Source organism: Tinamus guttatus, unplaced genomic scaffold (genome assembly GCF_059628265.1).
Source record: "Tinamus guttatus ecotype Peru unplaced genomic scaffold, ASM5962826v1 Tinamus_guttatus_pri_ptg000524l, whole genome shotgun sequence".
In the NCBI taxonomy this organism is placed as follows: domain Eukaryota; kingdom Metazoa; phylum Chordata; class Aves; order Tinamiformes; family Tinamidae; genus Tinamus; species Tinamus guttatus.
The window spans coordinates 1,209,643-1,229,095 of NW_028289058.1; the positions used below are offsets into that span (position 1 = coordinate 1,209,643).

Here is a 19,453-nt window from a genome sequence, read left to right on the forward strand (position 1 = left end):
AAGAAAGGCAAATTTTATAGGGAAAGATTATCTATGTGGTTGACCTGGCTAATGTAAAATGGTGGGAGAAGGGGGCAAACTTTTGTGTGCATAAACGAGGTCTTCAGGCATTCAAGTATTTTTACTACTCTGAAAAAGGCTCTTTTCCCTTCCCCTTTATCATTAGACATCACTATTGATCCACTTTATTGTTAGCAATGCTTTAATTTATAGCTATCCAAATAAACGTGCCAGCAAAAAGGGATGAGTAGCTGACTGGTGTGCTTGCCAAGATCCCAAAGTAGGGGTAGCGAGGCCACTGGGCTCTCTGCGGACTTCATTCATGAAGCTGTTGCCTTTAATCTTATTTTATAATCCATGACTCGCTTATTTGTGGAAATATTTCTTTTACAGTCTACTGTTTTTGCTGCACCATGTGTTTTTTATGTCTTCTAAAATGCTCCATTTGTTTAGTGGTAAGGACAAACAAATATTTAATTAACAGCTGGAGCTACCATGCCCAGACATACTTTGTGTTTATGTGTTTTAGCTGATTACAGTTTCCAAGCTCTGCAATAATATAAATTATAAAATTTTAGTTTATATGAGAAGTTATAGTGTTACAAGTTTGGTCTATAGCGAGAAGGATTATGTTCTGCAGCACTGATACTTACTTCACAAATACATACATTATTTCTTAATCAAACAAACTTACAAATTTCTGTTTCCATTTCAGGCTTCTCTTCTCTTTCTCACACAGTTACATGTAATAGTGTATGTTTAGAAAAGAGCATGACCCATAAATGCCATATGGAATTTCATCAGTGCAGTAGCATCCGCTTACTCCTGTACTTACTTTCAAAATACAGTTTTCATGTATCAAAAACAAATCTAAGGGTGACTGCGCTCTGCACAGATGGCATGGCAATTTAGACCCAGTGTCGAGTTCCATATGAGCTTATGGCCTCTAAATTAAGTTTTACTTCTTATTTCTCTCATACCCCAAGACTTACTTTTTTTCTTTTTTTTCCTTTTCTTAGGTATGAAGCTAAATTTCGACAAAAGCTTCTCGAATACACAGATTCCAACAATATTGCTTCCCTTTTTCTTACAGCTGCCAATCGCTGGCTGGAGGTCCGCATGGCAAGTACATTATATTTGTGAATCACAAAAAATTGACTGTATTCCAAGCAATCTGATGAGGAACCCAACAGTTACACAGCTTCATCTGTGTTTTGAGGCTGCACTTTTACTCTGTGTTTATATATCTCTGTAAAAAATGCATCCAAGCTGTCCTACATATTGAAAAATGCATCAGGTGTGAATTTTCCCCATAGCCTGCAGTTGTTGCTTCATATCTCCATTTTGGACTTGGAGGTAGCCAGTACCTTTTGCTACTTCCACTACTGAGTATGACTTAAATGAAACTTCATTATCCTTCCATAGTTTCACTTCTGGAGCATCTAAAGTCCCTAGTTTTGATCAATGCTTATAGCACTAAACACAGTACAAAAAGAGAGAGATTTCCATCCTACAGAGTTAATTTTCTAGTCCACTATATGGTTTTACTCAAAACTTTTTTGTGGTAATCTGAATTATTTTAATGACTTAAATTAAAGCAGCAGAAAGTCACCTTGTACATAGGTAGGCATAGGTTGTTGGAACAGATGCAGAGGATAAGCACCTAGCACCAGTTGCTGTGCCCCAGACATGGCGCTGCTCACAAAGAGGACTGCGTGAGCACTCTCCTCACGTCCTTCAGCTAACCACAGCTTGAGTAAATGCTCAGGATACCGGTATTGACTTTTCCAGAGGAGTGTTGGTGAAATTTCCTCTGCGTGCCATAATGTTGCCAGACAGCACAGCCATGCTAAACATGATGAGAATGGGTCCTCAGCCAGGGTCAGGGTGTAATTTCTGCCTGTGTTTCACACTGTGCAAAGGGTTTGATATTCAGTATATAAAGTTACTCAGAATGTTTTCACCATTGTAGATATATTGTGATGGAGTTTATTCATATTCCTTCAGGAGTACATTGGAGCATGTGTGGTACTCATAGCTGCTGTCACTTCTATTACCAGTTGCCTGTATAATAAACTCTCATCAGGACTTGTAGGCTTGGGACTAGCCTATGCTCTTATGGTAAGAATCTGGGACCCTTTTTGTTTCCCCCAAACTTTCTTTTGTAATTCTTCAGGGCAAAAAGATGAAAAGGAAGATCGAAGGTGTCTGTGCATTTATAGTGGGTACTGTAATATCCCAGAAACCATGTATTAACTTCAATTCACATTAAATGGTTGACATAATTTGTGCGTATGCTTTTCTCATTTTTTTTAGATAATGTATACATTGAAATAACTGTTCAAATGTGTCAACAAAATATGGCAAAAAATCATTGTGAAGAATAATTTTGTTTCAGTGAATCAATTGTAATTATGCCTCAGTACATAATTCTAGATCGTCAAATATTTTTAATTGCTAAGATTATGCCTTTTAATCTGTCCATCTGTACTGTTTCCTCCCCTCTTTCATGTTGGTAGAGAACTCCATAGCACCAAAGTATCTGTGCACTGCAGTTAGGAAATTTGACATGAAGTTGTCATTGTCACTCTATTGGCGTGTAGCATAAGCTTCATTCACAAGTTCATCTTAGTAAGGCTGAACAAGTGTTGCTGTGAAGGAATATAAGCTGCATGCTGGTCAAATGATGCTATGACACTTACTCATTTATTTGTGTGTCAGCTGAAAATATGGAATTTAGTAGTTTATTTGCTTTACTTCAGGTGTCTAATTATCTGAACTGGATGGTTCGTAACCTGGCTGACATGGAGATCCAGCTGGGTGCAGTGAAAAGAATCAATGGCCTTCTCAAAACAGAAGCTGAAAATTATGAAGGGCTCCTTTGTGAGTGCAGCATGCAGAAAGAGCTTGCTGAAAGTTTAATGATTTTGCAGTGTGTGACCATGAATAACTACTAAATCACTTAATGAGCTGATGAATTTATCATGAAAGGTGGTTGGCTTTATTGTTTTTCCCTCCCTTCCCCTATACTTCTGGTACAGCTCCCTCACAGATTCCCCAGAACTGGCCAGACAGAGGTGAGATCCAAATCCAGAATCTCAGTGTCCGTTATGACAGCAACTTAAAGCCAGTCCTGAAGCATGTCAATGCCCACATCTCTCCAGGACAAAAGGTAAGAACTGCAGTGATTTAGAGCGGCTCTGTTTGGACTAGCACATTATAGAAACCGCGGATTTGGAGAAAAAAAAAAATCATACCATGGTATCTTTTAGTGGCCAGATTCCCTATTTTTTTCCTGAAAAAGTTAACTTAGTGCACTAGAAAGTGTGTTGGTGGGGGGGAGGGAGTTGTTTGTTTTTTCTTTTTCTCTTTTAGTTTGGTGTCCCTAGGAGTATGTTACAGTGAGACCAAGTTAGGACCACTCATTTCTACTCAATATTGCAGTGCCCTGCTGTGAGCACACAGTGCCACAGTTGACAGTGCCTCCTTCCTGTGCTAGGCCTGCAACCATGTGGCTGTCCTGTCCTTACTCCTGTCTCTTCTCTCGTGTTTTTTTTTTTCCTTTTTTTTTTTTTCTTCTCCATAGTCCTATTGTGGTCCTGATCAACACCATTCTCTTAGATCCTAAGTTGGCAGCCCTGCCCAGCAATCTCTCTGCTCCTGAGTGTCACTCACGTTTTTTTCTTCTACTGGCTTTAATTTAACCCTAAGTGTCTCAGACCCATAAAGAACTCTGTTATGGCAACAGCTCCTCCACCCACTCCTCTCAGGTGTCAAGTACGGAAATTATCCAGTTACACTTACCTGAGTTCCTCTGCTTTCTGTGTCACAGATTGGGATCTGCGGTCGAACAGGCAGTGGCAAATCCTCCTTCTCTCTTGCGTTTTTCAGAATGGTTGACACTTTTGAGGGTAAGATTGCACTTTTTCCTGTTGGTCAAGCTTAGCTCCTGAAGATGTTTTGATACTTTCTCTAACAACTGCAGTTATTGCATCTGTGAGATATTCTCTCTAGCCTTAAATGCAGTATCATTTGTTGTCTAGCAGCTATGCCCTTAGGAAGTTGGATCAATAAAAATTTTCCTTCTACATGACAGGAGTCCAGGAGAGGACAGCCTTTTTTGCTGTTAAATTGTGACAGTAGAATCCAAGTGTAAAAGGGGAAAGTATTTAAATATTAGGAAATGCCTGCATATAAGGCACAGCTAGGACTGGCTAGGCCCAGAAGACACAATGACTTGGACTTCCTATTTCATGAACCATGTCTCATGGCTTGTCTTCCTCTGCACCCCAAAAGTTGCAGCCTCATTTTCCCAGTCACACTGCCCACAGCCCCATATGCAAAGACAGACAGTTGTACTTAGAGATGAAATTTCAAAGTTCTTGATATTAATTTGGCTCTCTGAAATGACTTTTTCCCCTCTTAAGTAGACCTTGGCTAAAATAACCCCTTTCTTGCTTGCAGACAAGTTGTGTATATAATCATTTTTAAAATTTACAAATATATTCTTCACAAATGAGGCTTAATCTCAAGAGGACTGTGTTCACTGCTTAACCAAAATGTGTTCCATTAGTGAATAAAGGGATGTTGCAGTTTCTTACAAGCTGAAAGTAAGCCCTGTCTTTGCTGGCAGCTGTGCGTCATGATAAAGTCTATCCATGATAAAGTCTACCCATTTTCTTTTTTACCCATCATGATAAAGTCTACTCATTTTCTTTTGAATAGGAAGGATTATCATTGATGGCATTGATATCGCTAAGCTCCCATTACAGACATTGAGATCCAGGCTGTCAATCATTCTCCAAGATCCGATCTTATTCAGCGGCACAATCCGGTAAGCAATAAGCACCAGCAATAAAAAATAGTCTGCCTATCCGACGTAATGACTTGTACAGAACTGGCAATAGCAAAATGTTCAATTCCTATCTTCCTTATTGAGCAGAGAGGATACTTCCTTCTGTCTGTGCTTTTTACATGCCTGAGGCCCTTTCCAGGGCCTGAACAGCGCTCTTGGCAGGACACAATTCAATGCTTGCGAAGTAGGAAAAGTTATTTATTGCTTCAGGCTGAGGATATCGGTGTAGCCCCTTGGTCGCTTTTTTTCTTACACGTTTGTCACCCAAACATCTGCATCCTTCTGCCTTAAAAAGTGAGCAGAAGACAGCAGAGACCAAAAAAATGTAGGAAGAAGGGAGGGAATAAACTAATATGAGAAAGGCTAGAGGTCGTACAGGGTATTTTAGCCTAGACGTCCCATCACCTCTTTTCCGATCTTTGAGCCATTCCTTCATCTGTGTGTGAGATCAGAAATCGTTTCTTCTCATCTTTTTTTTTTTGTTTTCCTCTTTCTTCTCCTCTGAGAGGATAAGGTAGTGGAAAAGAGCTCCACAGAGTTTCCAGCAAGTGTTCCTTCCCTCGTTTGTGGTATTTACCTGAAAAAAAGAACAGTGTAATCCTGAAATGGAGTTACATGATCTAAAGTTACATGATCTAAAGTTGTACATACACATCTTCAGAGTTCATTTGAAAATGAGTTATAGACTACTGCAATTTGCTGATTCGAGAGTAATACAGGTGCAAAGATTATGTGCTTTCCTCAATAGAGTATGATTCATTTATGTCAGAGGGCAAGGTGTCTGACTACCTTTGCTTTGTTATTTTAAATACTTGAGACTCTATTTAGGCCAATATTGGTCATGCAAGGATATACAGTAGCAGTAAAAAGTAACCAAAAGTCTCACTAATGACTCTTTTTTGATTATCATTCTGTTTATTAATGTTATGAAAGTAACATTTGAGGCTACCTTTTTGGGGCCACAGCAAGCTAAAATGGCATTTAGCTGTTGATTTATACAAGATTTGTTCTGTTACAGTGAATACTTTGCATTTCATAATTCAGGATGAAGTCTGATAATTCTGCTTAGCATTTCTATAGAATAAAGGGACATACTGGATTTAAAAGGAGAGATTTTGGCACTTGTTAAAATGAATGTTAATTTAAAGGTACAGTCACATCTCTTTCTCTTCAGTGTTGTAAAGCACCATTCTTCAGCTTATTCAGAACAAAAAATATGAAAATGCAAAATATCCGCAGAAAAGGAAGCTCTTCCACCTTCTGAAGACGGCAAATTGGGGCATTAATTACTGTGGTATGAATGGTACCAAGTCTGCAGAGTTGACTGGCATGATAGCAGTCGGAAATCAGAATCAGGCCCAAATATTTAGCATATAATTCCAATTATCTGCAAGTTTGTTTCTAAACACAGTAGAAGTCAAAGTATGTTGCAGAGGTTGACACTGACCGATATTTTTAAATCGCATATAACTGTAGGTTTAACCTGGACCCTGAGAAGAAGTGCACTGACAGCATGCTGTGGGAAGCACTGGAAATAGCCCAGCTCAAGCATGTGGTGAAAGCACTACCTGGGGGGCTCGGTAATAAGACTTTTCTTTTTGAGAAAATTGCTCCCAGTGTTTACATCATTTCTGTTTCACATCCACCATTTATTAAAAAAGCAACTGCTGGTGAAGAAAAAGCTTCTTATGTTCATAATAGATGGCAAAAAGCATGTGCTTGACCTGCAGGCAAAAATGCTGGATCCATCTAACTCACCGATTGGATCTATTGAAGTCAACAGTAAAACAGCTATTTTATTTCAGTCTTTGATATCAAGTATTGTGGTTCATAGCTTAAGTCAGTTCAAATAAGGTGTAGACAAGTCAGTACCTAGAATATGTTGTTCTTCATTTTGGAGTACAGTGCTCAAATCCAGGAAGATTTCAAAAGGGGGAAAGACAGCTTCAAGGTATGAAACACTTGGCAGTACAAAACAAAAAAAAAAAAAAGAAAAAAAAAAAAGGACAAAAGCCTTAGGGTAAAAAGTGAAGGATGCCATTTTGACAGGGCATCCTAGGCTAAATGTGTCCCAGAGGAACTTGTTCTTGGGAATATATGATAGCACCCTTGGCTACTTTGATGTCTAACAGATATAAAGAACACACAAGACAGAAGAGTGGATCATCTTGAATGATGGGAAAAAAAAAAGGCAGAGTTGCTGTCACCAGTAGCTTCAAACCTAGGAAAGGTTATTTAGAAAATCTTTATGCAGAAAGTGAGACATGACATTCCCAACATACACTCTACTCTGTTCTGTCCCTCTCGTACCCACTTGCACAAACACACCATAAACACTGTTTTTGCTCTGTCCTTTCCAGATGCTATAGTCACAGAGGGTGGTGAAAACTTTAGCCAAGGCCAAAGACAGCTGTTCTGCCTGGCGAGGGCGTTTGTGCGCAAGACAAGCATCTTCATCATGGATGAAGCCACAGCATCTATTGACATGGCCACGGTGAGCTTACCCAAATACAGGAGGTTTCCAATTTCTTTTCTGAGAGAAGGACAAGTGCTAAGGTGAAGTGAAACATATGGGTGACAATGTTCACATTTAATTTTTACTGCAGATGTGCCTGCAAATCCAGGCAGTTCTGAGTCACTGTTAATTAAAGATTTTTTTAAACCATATTTATTAGTGGTTTAGTAGTTACTTAAGCACCGTTTGCATTGGGAAAATGAAGCATGTTATTTTTATTGGCAGGTTGATGTCCTAAAGTAAACAAAGCTTTGGAAAGTCAGCTGTGATGGTCAGGGAAGGATAAGTTGACAAGTAGACAATTTTACCCCAGCATGGTGGACAGGACAAGTCGGGAAGGCAGAAAGCTTGAAAGAAGGAGCACTGTGTCCAGCTTTGGGCCTCTCAGTACAAGAGGGATGTGGAGCTGCTGGAGAGAGTCCAGCGCAGGGCTACAAGGATGATCAGGGGCCTGGAACATCTGCCCTATGAGGAGAGGCTGAGGGAGCTGGGCCTGTTCAGCCTGGAGAAGAGAAGGCTGAGAGGGGATCTGATCCGTTAATCAGTGTCTATAAGTACCTCAAGGGAGGCCGTGAGGAGGATGGTGCTGGCCTCTTTTCAGTGGTGGCCACTGATGGGACTAGAGGAAATGGCCACAAACTGAAACACCAGAAGTTCCACATGAACTTAAGGAAAAATTTCTTGACAGTGAGGGTGACAGAGCACTGGAACAGGGTCCCCAGAGAGGTTGTGGAGTCTCCCTTTCTGGAGATCTTCAAAGCCCACTTGAATGCAGTCCTGTGCCACGTGCTCTAGGTGACCCTGCGTGTGCAGGGGGGCTGGACTAGATGACCTCTAGAGGTCCCTTCCAACCTTAACGATTCTATGATTTGGGTTTGTGAAGGGTCAGGAGATAAACAAAGACATAGAAAAGCCATACTAAGTCATTGCATTAATTGCCTGAAATTACCAGAGGAGACGCTAAACCACACAGTAATAGCACACTGGCTGGATTTCAGCCAAATAGAGGAGTACATTCTTGCTTTTTTTTTTTTTTTTCCTCCTCAGTTATGTTGTTATAAAAAGTGCTTGAGTCTTCTTTATAATTACAGTATTTTGTGAGTAAAGAATATAATTGAAGGGGTTTACTTCAACAGCTCTAATCTTTAGTTCTGTAAAATGTTTGTGTTGAGTACCAGTAAGTGGCATATTATACTGTATGCAGCCATGATAAAATGCATTTTGAATTTTGGTACGGTAAGTGTACAGCTCATCCCTTGGTTTGTGTGTCTGAAGACCAAATGATTACCAAGATGAGTATCTCGGCTAGTGACATTTCTAAGCAGGACTTGGTACACAGCAGTGTTTCTAGAAAGCAGTGGTGGAACGCCTGAATAGTGAGAACTGTCTATGTTAAGACTATCTCAGGTAACTTCACCACTATTGCACACCCCTGTGCTCATCCCTGCCACCACTTCGTGTGAGATGCCGCAAGCATGCTGGGACACCCAAGGGCTTCCAGCAGGGTGGAGATGGCACAGCAGAGTGCCAGCTTGCAGGCAGCCTGGCAGAACAGTAAATTAGATCTCCTTTCATTTCCTTTGCTGTATGACTGAGGTCACGTCTTGGGGGCCTGAGACCTCTATGCAGACAGCACAACCGCACAGAAGCTCCAACACAGAACCAGGTGGGCGGTGGCAGGAGTAAGCACTGTTGTCTGACTGGATACCCAGCTCTGAATTAGTTCTGACATAGATTTTCCTTTCTGCAACAAAGGATTATTAGAAGCATGTAATCATCAGTGGCTATTTAAGCTTCCCTTCTATCTATGTGTCTATAGTGCAATTTTTGCTGTTGGAAAAGCAATAAATATTTTCCTTTACATAGGAGAACATACTCCAGAAGGTAGTTATGACTGCGTTTGCTGATCGCACTGTAGTAACAATCGCGGTAAGTGCAATCTCTGCTGCGAATCTAATGCAAACAAGAGTGAGAAATGCTACATTTGTTCCATTCTGACAGTGTTAACAAATTTAATTTAGCTGTTAATCTTTGTTAATGTGGCACTTATTTGTTAGGTTTATTCTCCATTTTGAGCTACTAAAGAAACTACCTTATTTAAATACATGATATGTAAATACAATGCATTGCTGCATGAGATGCTCAGTGTTAAGTCTTAACCATCTCTTACAGAATATGATCTAAGGCTGCAGTCTATTTTCTGTTGCCCATTCTCGGCAAATTTGAAATGTGATATGATTGACTACTGTAAAGGTTAACAATGTTTTTTCTCAAGCCATAAAAATCCTTTGATTTTAGAAGACTAAAATTGTTTAATAGTTCTGCCACTGGATAAATTCACTTTGTTTAAGAATAAGAATTTAAATAAATGAGCTTTTAAGAATATTCTATTGCCATTAACAGTGACTGAATTTAAGTTTGCGTATTCTTGAAGTGATTATACAGTGATCTCAAGCATCCAGAAATAATGTGTTTTATTAAAGAGATTATCTGAGCTGAATCTAAGTAGGTGGCTCAGCAGGACCAGTAAATATCTTTCTTACTCTAATTTCTAAAAATACAAATATTTCAGGGGAATTAAAGACATCATGTTTCTTGACATTTAAAAGTTACACTTAAGTCAAGAAACCTATATTCAGGACTCTTGCAGGAAAATTTTCTTTTCACTTGGCAAATATATAATAGAAATCCTGGTTTATCTAGTGGTATTCTATATTTATTCAGGGTGTCAATGCACAAAAGCACAGGAATAATAATCATGCAATTTCCTGATTTCTCTGCATGAAAACTGAGTTGTGCTGCTTTGCATTTATATTTCTTTTCCAGCTAGCTTGGAGATGGACTGGGGAATTTCTGTTTTTTACCTTCTACTCTCTTGGGGAGTTTTAACTGCACTGTCCATGCAAACAGCCTTCTTACTTTGTCTGAGCTTGCTTAACGTTCAAATATAAGTGCAATGTACAGCATGTATGTTTGCATTTGAATGCTCAGGTTAAAATCCTTTTTTAAAAAAAAAAAATAATAGAACAGCCATATTCTTAATCTGTGCCTAGGAAGAACAGGAATAGGAAAAATATAGTATTGGATCTGTGTTACTTGACCAGGGCGGTAGCACTGAATTTTTACACTGATTGGGATCAGGAAGATGAGGGCAGCAAGTACAACCAGAACATGATTTCATTTCCCCCTAGTCCCCCACTCTTGTCCTTTGCACTGGATAAATGTCACGTAAGGACTGCAAAAGGAATGAGATTTGTGAATGCCAGCAGTGGTTTTTTTTTTTTTTTTTTTTTTTTTTTTTTAATGGAGCAACTGGATAGGAAGCACAGAAGGAAATAGAACAGCTGTTTTGGTACTGAAGGTGCCCTGGATCTGATTAGGAACTGTGCAGGTGAAGAACAACTATGTAGGGGGGAAAAAAAAAAAAAAAAAAAAGGATGCTTGTTTAGCACTTCCCCTACCAAATACACACACACACACACAAACGAAGAAAACCATCTAAGAGAGAAAGCTAAGAGAATTGAATCTGACAGGGAACATGGCAATTACTGAAGGACCTTTATTAAAAAATCCCAGAGCCAATGCATGCTCTTTGTTAGGAAAGACTAGAATAAAGATAGAAACTGGCATGGCGAAACAAAGAAAAAAGACTATTAGAAACAGGAAGACATTCTTGTAAAAGCTGAACTTGTATCTAAATGAAGAAAACAGACATGATCGTAAGTTCTGGCACACTGAATGTGAAAACCCGGTAAAGCAGGCTAAAGAAATAGTATGATGGCAGCTTGCAGAGGGAATCAAAGCTAGTAACAAACCTTGCCAACACACCAGGGGCAAGAAGCCTGTCAGAGAGTCTATAGAGCTGTTTGATGACCGGATATAAAGCATATGATGAAGTCTAAGTGCACAAAAGGGACATTGGCCCTAAAGATGAGGATGCAAATCATATAAGATGGCTCAAGCGGGAAAATGGACAAGGTCTCAGAGTTGCCTTGGTGTTTATGGAAGAGGCCACACCAGGCTCAGGTGACCCCTGGAGCTGGAGATACAGGAGGGCTGGAGGAGCAAGTGCTGACAGCAGTGCTGCAGTTGGATGTCCCATTCTCACAGCAGCTCCCAGAGGCAGGGTGCTGGGCTAGGGATACCCTAGTACCAACCTATATGGCCATTTGGTTATCTGCCCAATTATTTTTCCACAACAGTGGATTAATGGGAGATTCTCAAAAACAGTCAGGTTCTTAAATCTGATTTATCTCTTTGGAAATCTGCATGGATCTTAGTCTGCATATTTTACATATTTATTTACATATTTGCATAATAAATTAGGTTGGAGAAAAAGTAGTCTTTACCAAACTTGAACTTATTAGGAAGTTAATTTTTGGAAGTCGACCTCATACTATAATACATTCGATAGACATACTGAATTGGCATTTTGTTTATTTGTTTTTCAGCACCGTGTGCACACAATCCTGAATTCAGATTTGGTCATTGTAATGAAGAGAGGACTTATTTTGGAATATGACAAGCCTGAGGTTTTGCTAGAGCAAGAAGATAGCGTCTTCGCTTCTTTTGTACAGGCAGATAAGTAATAAAAACATATGAAGCATTTTAAAAGTACAGTTGTATTGTTCATATTTTTTAAAAAATGTAAATTAATTGTAAATAAATGTTGATTATTTCATAATAAAATTGAGATTTTTCTTTTTATAATAAAGGGAGATATTTCTCCATCTGAAAGACTAATTATTATGGAATTATCCATGTACTTTCCTTTTTGAATGCTGCCTTTTTTTTTTTTTTGCTACCAAAGATGTGGTTGAAAACAAATACTTGGGTGAAATGTAATAGTAAATAAATCAAACATACATGGCTAACATGGAAATTTTTATGTAACTCTTAAGCCTCTTCTATTTTTTTTTTTTTTTTTACCTTTTTTTAATGCAACATAGCCTTACTGTAGATACTGCTTGTTATTGATTAAGTGCAGAAGGAAAATTATATACCAAAGGTGTATTTCTCAAAAACTTATTTCTCTTTTAATCATACAATACTGTAAAGCTTTAATATTTAAATATAAAATTTGTTAAAACATTTTCTTTATGTTGTGATTTATTGCTACTGCTTGTGTCTCTTGGCATCTCCTTCAATGTCTTTAAGAAATAAACTACCATCCAATTCATTTCCTATTCCTTAGACTGCCTCACTTCAAACCACAGTACATTGCAGTGGTGCCCAGGGCCCATGAGCCCAAATCCCTCAAAAACATTGAAGGATCTAGGAGAGGGCAACTTTGTGATGCAGTATTGCTATTTAATGCAGATTATTTCCCAAATCCTGCAGACACACCAGTTCATCTGTACCTTATTCCTCCAAATCTGGTGAGTAAACACCATTAAAGTCTCTCACTGCAGCTCAGAGCCATAAGAACTTGACTCATTGTCTCCGTTTCACATATTTTGCCCACTGTCACATTGTTCCTTGATTCACTGTGAGCTTTCCCAATAAAATATGCATGCTTACATGCACAATGTTTTACTGATGTACCTTGTTAACACTCAATTATCCTGATGTGGCTGGACAACTACTTAGCCCTGCCCTGTCAGTTTATTGTGGCAATCATGCCAGGACTTGTTAATTGCCAAGCAGGTAGAATGTCAATGGGCCAAAGGGGGGGCTACAGTGATTTTTCTCATTGGTATTCCTTTTATAGCAACTTTTTACTTCACATCTGTTTTTGTTCCACTTTTAGAAGAAATTGCTGCATTTGAGAATTTCTGTTGATTTCTGCTTTCCCTTCTATTTAGCCTGCTTGATTAATTTGGAATACATTTTTCAAGGACTTTATTTCCTAGAAACAGAGATTTCAGTGCTTTCATGCACTATGTGGTATTTTTAATGTGTTAATTCTATTTTAGCACTGCAACACAGAGAAGGAAAGAGTGCAGAACTGGTGTTCTTGTTTTTTAAATGGTATTCCACAGGGCAGTGTTCACAACATCTGCCTGCTATTACTTTGTACAGTAGTTAAGGTCAATAAAGGGTGACCACAGGTGATAGGGAGCCATGAGCTCCATAAAGGTAGGAAGGGTAGGATATGCAGTTATGCAGATAAAACACATGAGCTCCATCACGGCCTTCTGAAGATGAAGAAATAAATAATAATAATAATAATAATAAACTGAGGGGAAGCATCTCTTCCTTTAGGCAATGCTTTTCCCTGGGCGACTTCAAATAAAAAACAGCTGTGGAAATATTGATGTGCTTTTACCCTGAGACAGCACAAGTCCATTAGGGCTAAAGGCAAGGAAATCAGAGCCAGGTTAACTGTAGCCTGCAAGGAGCAGAGGGGCTGAGCTCATGCAGGTAGCTCACGCTGGAAGTGGCTTTACCAGCGGCTGAGGGAGATCCTGAATCCTAATGGCAGGAGGAGAAATAAAGAACAATGAGGTTACTCTTGCTTTTATAAGTGGATCTGGGATTTGCGACCATGATTTAGACACAAGCTTATCTATCTGGAAAGGAATACAAGGGAGCAAAAACGCACCATATCACTATTAGAAGACTGTATTTGATCTCAAAGTACCATAATTGTGCCAAATATAAGTGCCACAATTTTGCATTGTAAATGAGATTGAGATTTCACAGAGTAGCACTGCAGAAGAGTAGGAAAAGGATGTGACACATTACAGCGTCTTTATTTTATTTTTATGATACCATCTCAGTGGATAAATAAGTGTAAACATGGAGACCTCTTAGCTGCCACTTGCACTGAAGACTTTTTTTCACCCACATTTTATCTAATCCTGCTTATATGGTGCAAAATCCCAGGGAGCTGACATTCCCTTACTCCAAAGTATTGAAGTCTCAACAGCGCTTAGCAGCAGCATCCAAGAAAATTTTTCTGTGGTAGAAGTTACAAAGTCCCAGAGGATAATGGAATGCTCAGTTTTGTTCTGACAGGCGTTTTGAGAGGCTTAATTTATGTCAGGCAAGCCCTCTGCAGCCTTGGAAAGGTATTTCTAAAGGCAAACTAATGCCATGCTGCTAGCGCATTGTTCATCTAATAGTTACTCTTGTAACATTATCTTCTTGATGCCTGCTAAAATTATGAGAAATCAAGAAAAGAAGAAAGAAGGTTTTTGAAACATAAAACCTATTTTGTGGTTAGAAAAAAATGGTTACCCCTCATGATTTAACACTACAATCTTCATGTGTGGAATTGCTCCTGCTAGTCCAGTTTGTTCAGTAGCTCTCCACACAAATATGTTGGCTCACACAGAAAATCTGTCACTTTTTTTCTTTTAAGTATCTGTTGGTTGATCCACAGAGACAGGGCTGCTTTTTATTCTGAATTCTTCAGCAGAAGCCACTTGCTTTGCTGTCCCATCTCAGCCAACAGATCAGAGGTGAACAAAAAGCAGGTAAGTGGCAAGTGACAATCCCAATAAAGAACAAAAGTGGAAACAAGGAATCGCCCTCCCAGAGCAGCAGTGTTCAGGATTCCTAAAGCCAACATGGAGCTTGTTCCTGCAAAAGTCCTTCCTGTAGTAGGCTCCACTGGTCCTCCTAGCACCAGACTATGAAACAATTCACCTAGGACCATGTTCCTGCCTATTTCTTCCTTTTTCTTTAAAATGTTCTTCTCTCTTTTTTTCTTTTTCTTTCTACAGTCATGTAATTACTGCCCTCTGGAGGAAAAAGTACAGAATAAGATAATAGCTAGAAAAGAAATTAAAGAAGGCACCAAAGGCATGACTGCCTCTTGAATAGCTATTTCTGTCTCATGAGGAGAGTTTGCAGTGTTGCCAAGGAGTAGTGCAAGGTGTTAGAGAGCTCATTATAAAATGCTGGAAGTGCCATAATGGGGAGAATCAGACCTTTCACAAATAGCTCTTCATTTAAGAGTTATAACGAAAAGTATAAAACCCTTTTTTTTTTTTTTCTAAATAATTGTGTACAAACCACAGTGTACACTTTTGTTCTTTACAGCTAATGCTGCAAGCACACAAAATATCTTTGGACAGAAAGCAGAAAACAATTAAGAGAGGGGAAAAGCATATTTGGCTAAATTCAGAGCCTGGCAGCCAAGTGCTGGGCAACCTCGTTGTCCTTTTGGTTTTATTTATCGAAGCAATCCAGAACAAAAGGAAGAGGTACAAGAGTGTACTAGAAACTGGCTCCCCAATAAGGAATGTGTACATCCATGGACATAGAACAATTCATATATAAACTAGTAGAAATTAAATGCTAAAGGAGAAGACATCACTTAATTACAAGACCTATAATGACTGCTCAGAGAGATTATTCAGGACTCCGTGGACAGGCCAGTCAGCAGCACCAGACCACGAAAGGTAATTTCAGCCTCCCACACTGGCTGGCTCCCAGGCAGAAATTTCCTTCATGCTCTTATTACATTGCTCAAGAAATGAGCTTGCACGGTGCACCAGAGCACTTGCAGAGCCACAGCTGACAGGAAAGAGCCACGGACACGCAAAAAAAAAAAAAAAAAAATCTCTTTAGAATATGCAAGGATGCTTTAGGAACTCACCGACTTTGGTGTTGCAGATGAATTGCAACAAAATGTTTAAATCAGAGCATTCGGCTTAAGCACAGAAACAAGGATGCTGGTGCTTGTACTGACTGGTGGAAGAATCACTTCATAGTGTTTTAATGCACCTTGCCAAAGATACAGGCTTATATGCATGTACATATATGTGTTTATACACACACATGATAACTCCATGTCTGCTGTAGTTTCAGTTAGCAATTTTAATGTTTTATTGGAAATTCCTGTCCATTGTAGGCTAACCACGTGCAGCTAGATGATTCCTTTGCATCTCTTAACTGCTCTTTGGACGGAGGGCATCCCCCTGCGCAGGCAGTGCCGTGACAGAAGCTTCCATGAGCTCCCTTGTGTCAGAAAAATTTTCCCATAAGCAACATCACCAGGTTACTCAGAGTGTGTGAGGGGATGAGCCCTTGATGCCAGGTCTCGGGTAATCCCTCTCAGTAATTCCTCCTGGTGGGACCAGGGTGCTTCAAATCCATCTCGTGCTGTGCCTGCGCCACTAGAGTGGTGCTCTCCCCCGTTTACTTGGACACTCCAGGAACCTCTATATACTCAGGACCTTTGCAAAAACCCCAATATATTTTACCCCGATTTCACACTGTATTTTCCCGAACTGAAATCCCCTGAGTGGCAAAGTGACAGGTCGTAACAGGAGCCAGACGCGGACAGACAACCTACCCTGGAGACCCCGCGCAGGGGCAGCGCTTTCCGCGGGGGGTGCACCGCCGCACGCAAGGAGGCCGCCGCAGCTCACGCGGGCGGCGCCCGCACCGGCCGCATGCAGCGCCGCGGCCCAACGGCTTTAACGGTTCGTCACCAACCGCCTCGCGCGACCGTTAGCCGCCGCCGCGAGCCCTCTTCACTCGCCCCTCCCGCCCCCGAAGCAGCGCGCGGCCCCTCGCCCCCGCCCCGCGCTCGCGCCGCGGCCGTTGGAGCGGCCGTTGGAGGGGCCGCTGGCGCAGCCGCTGGCGCGGCCGGGACCGGGCGCCCCCTGGCGACCCCGGCGGGGCGGCGGCGGCGGCGGCGCCGTGCGGCCGCTCGGCCCCGAGGCGCGGCGCGGTCCCCCGCCCCCGGAGCGGCGGCGGCAGCGGGCATGGGGCGGCGCTGAGCGGCGGCGGCGGCGGCGGGAGCCATGCTGTCGAGGAAGGGGATCATCCCCGAGGAGTACGTGCTGACCCGGCTGGCGGAGGATGTGCCCGATCACGCCCGCTACCGTGCCCGGGAGCGGCGGGCACGCTTCGTGGGCAAGAACGGCGCCTGCAACGTTGCCCACAAAAACATCCGGGAGCAGGGCCGCTTCCTGCAGGACGTCTTCACCACCCTGGTGGACCTCAAGTGGCCCCACACGCTGCTCATCTTCACCATGTCCTTCCTGTGCAGCTGGCTGCTCTTCGGCATGGTCTGGTGGCTCATCGCCTTCGCGCACGGTGATCTGGACCACAGCACGCGAGTGCAGCGGGGCCTGGCTGACGGGGCGGCAGGGCCCCCAGCGGACTTTGTGCCCTGCGTGACCAGCATCCACTCCTTCGCCTCCGCCTTCCTCTTCTCCATCGAGGTGCAGGTGACCATCGGCTTCGGGGGCCGCATGGTGACGGAGGAGTGCCCGGCCGCCATCCTGGTGCTCATCGTGCAGAACATCGTGGGGCTTGTGATCAACGCCATTATGCTGGGCTGCATCTTCATGAAGACCTCGCAGGCCCACCGCCGCGCAGAGACCCTCATCTTCAGCAAGCACGCAGTCATCGCCTTGCGGGAAGGCAAGCTCTGCTTCATGCTGCGTGTGGGCGACCTCCGCAAGAGCATGATTATCAGCGCCACCATTCGCATGCAGGTGGTGAAGAAGACTACTAGCATGGAGGGTGAGGTGGTGCCCCTCAACCAGATTGACATCCAGATGGAGAACCCCGTGGGGGGCAACAGCATCTTCCTTGTCTCCCCACTCATCATCTACCATGTGATAGACAAGAACAGCCCCCTCTACGACATCTCCCCCATGAACCTCCACCACCATGAGGACCTGGAGATCATCGTCATCCTGGAAGGGGTGGTGGAGACCACCGGCATCACCACACAAGCCAGGACCTCCTACTTGGCCGACGAAATCCTCTGGGGCCAAAGGTTCGTGCCCATTGTAGCAGAAGAAGACGGGCAATACTCTGTGGACTACTCTAAGTTTGGCAACACGGTGAAAGTGCCCACCCCTTCGTGCACTGCTAGGCAACTGGAGGAAGACAAGAGCATTATGGACAACATGCCATTTTCCCCGAGAGCCACCATAAGGAAGAGATCTGTCAGGCTAAAGCCCAAGTTCACTCTAAGCAATGATCCTTCCTGATGCCTTTTACCTGGGAAGCTCTGTTAGGGCTTGGTGTCTGAAAGACCCCATAAACTCAAAACATTGAGGTGGCCTCTGTTGCTTTTTAAAATTCAGGTTGGTAGCACAAGGTATGTTCTGCTGTTATTTATTGGGGGTAAATCCAAAGCTAATTATATTTTTGTAAAGGTATGAGAGATTTCAAGTAGCACTGGGAGTAAGAAAAACATGATCTGCAGCTTTAAACTTCAATTCTGGCTGTCATATTTAATTGCATGATCATTTTGCATTGATTAATCTGCAAGTAACGGTATATATTCTTAAAAAATAAATGTATGTGTATCCTCAGAGGTTGCAGTACTTAGGGTCTTGCAGTGTCTGTCCCAAAGTCAGTAGTTTTTAACTGTTTTTTTAATCCTAAACTTGAACAATCAATATAGAAAAATAAAATACTAATAATTATTAAATTAAGTTGAATTTAAATACTCACCAAAAGGTCAGGCAGTGTTAAGTATGACACAAATAAGATTTGATCTGAATGTGTCTATGCCATTATATTCCGTGTCTTAAAGTAATTAGCTTGTGTATTTCTTTAATCCATATTGTATTGTATGGAGACACAACTACCACCTGCAATACAAAATGTGTTTGAATAGTTACTTCTATTTATTTTAGACCCTTCATACTTCCAAAATAAAAGGTTCAAGAATGCCCTTTTGGACTGCACATTTCTGACAGTAAGCAATATCTTGCAGAGAGTATGAGACTGAAATTAATTAATTATAGGAAAATTATGTATTCTAATTGCCTAAATGTACATGAGCAACATCCTTTCTGCAAACACAGATGGAGCGACATGGCAGTAAATAGCGAGTCAAAAATTAATCTCTCCCTTAGGTCAGAGTAAATTCTATTAGATAATCAGGAAATATCAATAGAATTAGGTACTGTAAAGAAAAGGACAATGCTGAATGCTGGAAGAGAGCTGTATGCAGCAGGCAAGACCTTTGGCTTCTTTTCTCTTTTGTGAAAGAAGGGGAGGTTTTGTGCCGGCAGAAGGCAGGGATGTGCAGGACAGCGCGGTCGCTTTTGGGATGCTGTGGCACAAAAGGTTGCCCTGCTGAGAAAATGGTTCCTGCGATGCCGACCTCCCGGCGCCAGCAGCACCTGCTGCGGTTCAGCGCAGCGCAAGATGAGGCA

The 19,453-nt window shown here is 41.7% G+C and overlaps 2 protein-coding genes across 2 annotated transcripts in view; both read left to right on the top strand.

The window, feature by feature from the left end:
* Nucleotides 1–12,113, top strand: part of ABCC8 (ATP binding cassette subfamily C member 8) — a 62,678-nt gene extending 50,565 nt beyond the window's left edge. Inside the window, exons 30-39 of the mRNA XM_088533846.1 lie at nt 1,020–1,122; nt 2,008–2,121; nt 2,763–2,883; nt 3,042–3,172; nt 3,833–3,911; nt 4,726–4,834; nt 6,332–6,435; nt 7,216–7,349; nt 9,237–9,299; nt 11,822–12,113. Coding sequence (XP_088389972.1) covers nt 1,020–1,122; nt 2,008–2,121; nt 2,763–2,883; nt 3,042–3,172; nt 3,833–3,911; nt 4,726–4,834; nt 6,332–6,435; nt 7,216–7,349; nt 9,237–9,299; nt 11,822–11,959 — 1,096 coding nt within the window. The 3' untranslated portion in view covers nt 11,960–12,113. The remainder of the gene's footprint in view (nt 1–1,019; nt 1,123–2,007; nt 2,122–2,762; nt 2,884–3,041; nt 3,173–3,832; nt 3,912–4,725; nt 4,835–6,331; nt 6,436–7,215; nt 7,350–9,236; nt 9,300–11,821) is intronic.
* A 4,934-nt stretch (nt 12,114–17,047) lies between these two features.
* Nucleotides 17,048–19,453, top strand: KCNJ11 (potassium inwardly rectifying channel subfamily J member 11). Its single transcript, XM_010227947.2, has one exon. The coding sequence runs from the start codon at nt 17,072–17,074 to the stop codon at nt 18,272–18,274; it is 1,203 nt and encodes a 400-aa protein (XP_010226249.2). The 5' UTR covers nt 17,048–17,071; the 3' UTR covers nt 18,275–19,453.

Coding starts and splice junctions, on each gene's coding strand:
- KCNJ11 (XM_010227947.2), top strand. CDS start 17,072: ATGCTGTCGAGGAAGGGGATCATCCCCGAGGAGTACGTGCTGACCCGG.